The sequence below is a fragment of the Oryx dammah genome, unplaced genomic scaffold, assembly GCF_014754425.2.
Source record: "Oryx dammah isolate SB20612 unplaced genomic scaffold, SCBI_Odam_1.1 HiC_scaffold_20, whole genome shotgun sequence".
NCBI lineage: Eukaryota > Metazoa > Chordata > Mammalia > Artiodactyla > Bovidae > Oryx > Oryx dammah.
In genome coordinates, this window is record NW_024070204.1 from 68,010,950 (window position 1) to 68,015,510 (window position 4,561).

At 64.8% G+C, this 4,561-nt stretch overlaps 1 protein-coding gene across 1 annotated transcript; it reads right to left on the reverse strand.

The window, feature by feature from the left end:
* Positions 1-719: 719 nt before the first annotated feature.
* TLX3 (T cell leukemia homeobox 3) lies at positions 720-2,931 on the reverse strand. The gene is made up of 3 exons (XM_040262766.1): positions 2,511-2,931; positions 1,911-2,154; positions 720-977 (listed from the first exon to the last, which is right to left on the reverse strand). Exons 1-3 carry the CDS (start codon positions 2,929-2,931, stop codon positions 767-769), a joined length of 876 nt encoding a protein of 291 aa, XP_040118700.1. The 3' UTR covers positions 720-766.
* Between the last annotated feature and the right edge of the window lie 1,630 nt (positions 2,932-4,561).

Below are 4,561 nucleotides of genomic sequence, written 5' to 3' on the forward strand. Positions count from 1 at the left end.
CCGGCACCCGGGCTGCGGGCGGCCGGCGCGCACTGACCTGCACCGCGGATCCTCCGCGGGGCCCCCGGCCAGGCTTCGAGCTGAGGCGAATGCCGACGAGGCTCGGAGAAGTGGGCGCGCGCCCGCACGCCGCCGCTCGGGCTCTACTGCCGCAGGGGTGGGGCGCAGGGTCGGGGGTCGCCGAGCATTATTGGAAACGAAAACGAAATAAAAGCGGCGTTAAGTGAAATAGCTAACTTTTTATTAAATAAAACGACTTAAATAAACGGAACGGAAAAGGAGAAGGGTGGACCCAGCCTCCACGCAGGGTGCCCCAGCCCCTGGCGCTTCCCCCAGCCGCCTGGTCGGCCGCCCCTCCTCCAGTGGCCCCCGCGGGGGAAGCAGGTGGCCGGTTTCTAAAGAAAAAAGCCAAAACTTTTATTATGTACACGTTTGGGCAAAAGTACAAAGTATAATACAGGCGCCCGGCCCGGGGGAGGGGGGCTGCGGGCGAGGGGCGGAGAAACGTAAGGCGCTTTCTTTGTCAGGCCCCGGCCTGGGGCGGGACTGGGCGCGGGGCGGGGGCTCGGATTGTCCAGCCGCGCGGAGCCCGGGCCCAGCCCCCTCCGCAGACGGCGGGGATGCGGCCGCGCCCCGGGGCCTACTTGAGCTTGGCGGGCCCTTCCCCTCTCGGCCACGACTCCCCCCCACCCCCAGCCCGGCTGGGGGCCCGGGGCGCCCCGCCGGGTCGGGGCGGAGATGCTTGGCGACGGTGCGCGCTGGTGGTTCACACCAGAGAGGTGACTGCGGGGACCTTGGAGCTATCCTCCTCCCAGGGCTGCAGATTCTGCAGAGCAAAGAGCGACGAGTTGTGCAGACAGAGCGGGTCGGGCTGGATAGAGTCGTTGAGGCTCTTTTGGAAGGCGTCGTGTTGCAGCTGCAGCATGAGCCGGCTCGCCTGCTGCCGCTCCGCCTCCCGCTCCTCCGCCGTCTGCCGCCTGCACCGGGGGAGGGAGAGGGACAGCACCGTCAGGCGCCCGGCACCGCGGGGCCGCCGGCGGGGCCCTAACCCGCCCTGGAGCCGAGGCCAGCCGAGAGCCTCGAGGCGCGGAGTCCGTCCGCCTCCCGGCCGGCGCTGTGCGCCAGGCACCCCGCGGGTTCGCGGAGTGGGTTGGGATCGCTTGTTTTTGTTATGCTCCGGGAGATAGCCGGGAGGGGACTCCGCCGGCCTCCACTTGCACACACGGGTATTGTGGCTTCGCCAACAACAAAGATTGTTTCTTTGCGGGGTAACAAGGAAAGGGCGTGTATGGAACTGACTAGGCCCTGCAGGCAGCCAGGTCACTGGGGTCCGCGGGTGGGCGGGCTGGCTCTGCACCTCGCGGGGTCCCCCCGCCGGGTCAGCCTCATCCACTTCTCCCAAGTTGTCTCAAACCCTTCTTGCAGGAGGCGATCGCTTCGCAGTTCGCGGGTTAGATGGAAACAGGGATCAGATTAAGACAGGGCTGAAGTCGGGATGGGGAACTAGAGGCGGAACCTGGAGCTCTGCGCGGATTGTTGGGAATCCGAGAGAACAAGGGGGCAAGCCAGACGGTTTAGGGGAGCGCGACCGACCCGTGTAGTGTGGGGTGTTGGCGGGGCGGGGGTGGGCAGGTGAGAGGAAACCAAGCAGTGCAGGAGATGGAATAAAACGAGAGAGTTGGAGAGGCTCAGGAAAGCGACACAGGGATGGGAATGGAGAAGTCCAGGAGGCGCGGGAGAGTGAGGACAGGCGGACGCGAGGGCGAACTGGGAGATAAAACCTGGGAAGAAGGGAGAGGTGCAGCCCTAGGAGAGCGGTAGTGGGTTGCACAGGGTCGGGGGAACGCGAGGCTGCGGCACGAGGCGGGCAAAGGGCCGGTGCAAGGTGGGCCGGGCCGGGCCTCTCTCACCGCCACTTGGTCCTCCGGTTTTGGAACCAGGTCTTGACCTGCGCGTCCGTCATTTTGAGGGACTTAGCGAGCGCCGCCCTCTCGGCCGAAGCCAGGTACTTCTGGCGGTGGAAGCGCTTTTCCAGCTCGCAAATCTGCACCCGAGAAAAGGACGTGCGCGGCTTCTTACGCTTGGGCGGCGTCCTGTTCTGGTAAGGGTGGCCGATGCGCCGGGTCACGGTGAAGGGCGTGAGCGCCGCCGCCGCTGCGGAGACACACGAGGCCCCCTGAAGCCCAGCCCAGCTTGACTGCCGTTCAGGCCCCATGCGGACCCCGTGCCGCCCGGTGGGGCGCAGAATACTACGCTATTTTCGTTGGTTCCGCGCGTCCCCAGCAGCACCAAGCCGTTTGGGGGATGCCCCCCTCTTCCCCCGGGCACAGGCTTATTTTCCCCAAACTCCCTGATTTTCCTCCCATATGTGGTTGCCCGGGGCCCTGGGTACTGAGGCCTCCACCGCACTTGGGCCTCCGAAATCTTTTCCCAGAGTGGAGCACGTAGGGCGCGGCGCCTCTGGCCCCGGGAGGGCCGAGGCCCGCCGCCTGTTTGGACACCCTGCTCACCTGTGAAACGGTCTTTTACGAAGCGGCGGCTGCTCTCCATCCAGGGGAAATTGAGGCCGCCCAGGCTGGAGACCGTGGGCACGGAGGGCATGGCAGGCAGCGCGCTAGGCAGAGGCGGCGGCACAGCCCCGGGCAGCGGCCTGTGCGCTGGCACTCGGATCACGCCGGCGGGCGCCAGGCTCAGGTTGACACTGTAAGATCCCGCGTCCTCGAAGGGCGCGCCGAGGCCGGCAAAGGAGGTGGGCAGAGACGGGTATGTGGCGCCCGGGCGGCCCCCGGGGGGCCCTCCTAGGTAGCTGGCGCCGTCGGGGCCCCGCGGGGCCGGTGCGCTGTCCTGGTCCGGGCTGTTGAGAATCTGGTCGATGCCGAAGCTGATGGGCTCGTGCGGATGCGGGGTCTGCGCGCTGGCGGACGCCTCCATCCTGGGCGGGCGGAAGGGCTGGGCTGGGCTGGGCGGGGAGGCGGCTGGGTCCCCGTTACGGCGCGGCCATGGAGCGCCCGGCGCCTCTCGTCGCACTGAAACTTTGCCAAGAGTGCGCGGGCCCGACAGGCTCTGTGTCATCTTTCTTGAACCGAACCTGGAGTTTCCGCTGCTAATTCCTCTCCCGCCGCAGCCATTGGCTGCGATCAACAAGCCTCTCTCCTCCCATTGGTTCCTGGCTTTCAATAAAGGCCTAATTCATGGAAATAGGAGCTTAGGGACTGTTCCAAGGTGACATCATTTTAACAAACGAACAATAGGTCAAATTTATTAGCCGGGATAATGGGCGGCGGATATTAGCGCCCGAACCGAAGCCTCCCAAACCCGAAATCTAACGAAGCTGCAATTAGCAGACGTTCCCCTCTCCTCTCGGCCGGGGCTGCTTCCCTGCAGCCGACCGGGGCTGTGAGGGCGCGCTGCTGGTGAAACTGTCGTTTGCCGAGAGGGGCGGGGGTGGGGGGGGGGTGGGGTTCGTTTGCTTCCAAATTTTCTTCATCTGAACAAAACCCAAACCATGTGAATCCTTTCTATTACAATGGAGTTGCAACCGCGGAACGAACCTGCGGGATCCTGGACACCCCACCGCCGCGGGAGCAACGAAAGCGGTGCACAGTGGGGCGCAAGCTCTGCGCTACCTGCGCACGGGTTGAGGACAGCACCGGAGCGGACCCCGTGCTCCCAAGATCTCCGACCCGCGTGGGGAGAATCCGCCCCCGCCTGGCCTTCGGCCCCGGCGTCGCGGCCACTTTGGAGACACTCCCTGGCACTGGCCAGAAGGACCGAGGCGCGACTCTCAGGTGCCCATGCGTGCCGGGCCGAGCTGAACGGGACCCGAGGTTGCCCGGTGAGGAGCGAGATCTGGTCCCTCGAAATTCGTTGTAGGATGGACTGGACTGTGGACCCCGGGGAACCTGCCCGTGGCGCGGCAGGTGTTGGGATCCTTGCGTTCCCGAGGGCCGAGGGGCGAGGGGCAAGGGGCAAGGGGCAAGGGCAGAGGGCTGGGGGGTGGATGTGGGGGGGGCGGATTCCTATTTAGAGCAAATAGAGTAACGCTGGGCGGTGAGATCACTGCCTGTTCTGCCTGCGCCCTCGTAGGTTGTGTAGGCGGGCCGAGGGACACCGATGACAGGACGACTCGAAGGGTGGCCAGTGCCCCCCAAGCCCGCCAGCCTCAGCTGTCTCCCCAGGGGATGCTTACAGATCGCTTTTCACCTGCTGATTCTAAAATCGTTAGGTGCGAACTGACTGCTGCCCCCTCGGCTGGGCCTTTTCCTGGGCTCCTCGTCTTGCCAACGCGGTCGGAGCTGGGATGCTCCATTGGCCAGAGCGTGTTTCTGTTTGGGCCGGGTCACATCCTAGCTGGGTGACCTTGAGCAAGGGACTTGGTATTTTCAGGCTTTGGTTTCATTTGTAAAACGGAATGTGTGAATTGCAGGACGGTTGTGCGCTGTGAGTGACGTGTAGAGAGGGCACAGTGTCAGGGCCTGGCGCGTTGTAGGCAAGGAGAAGCCTTGGCTGCCTCCCACACCCGCTCCCCAGCCTGACAGCTGATGTATTATTCTTACGATTC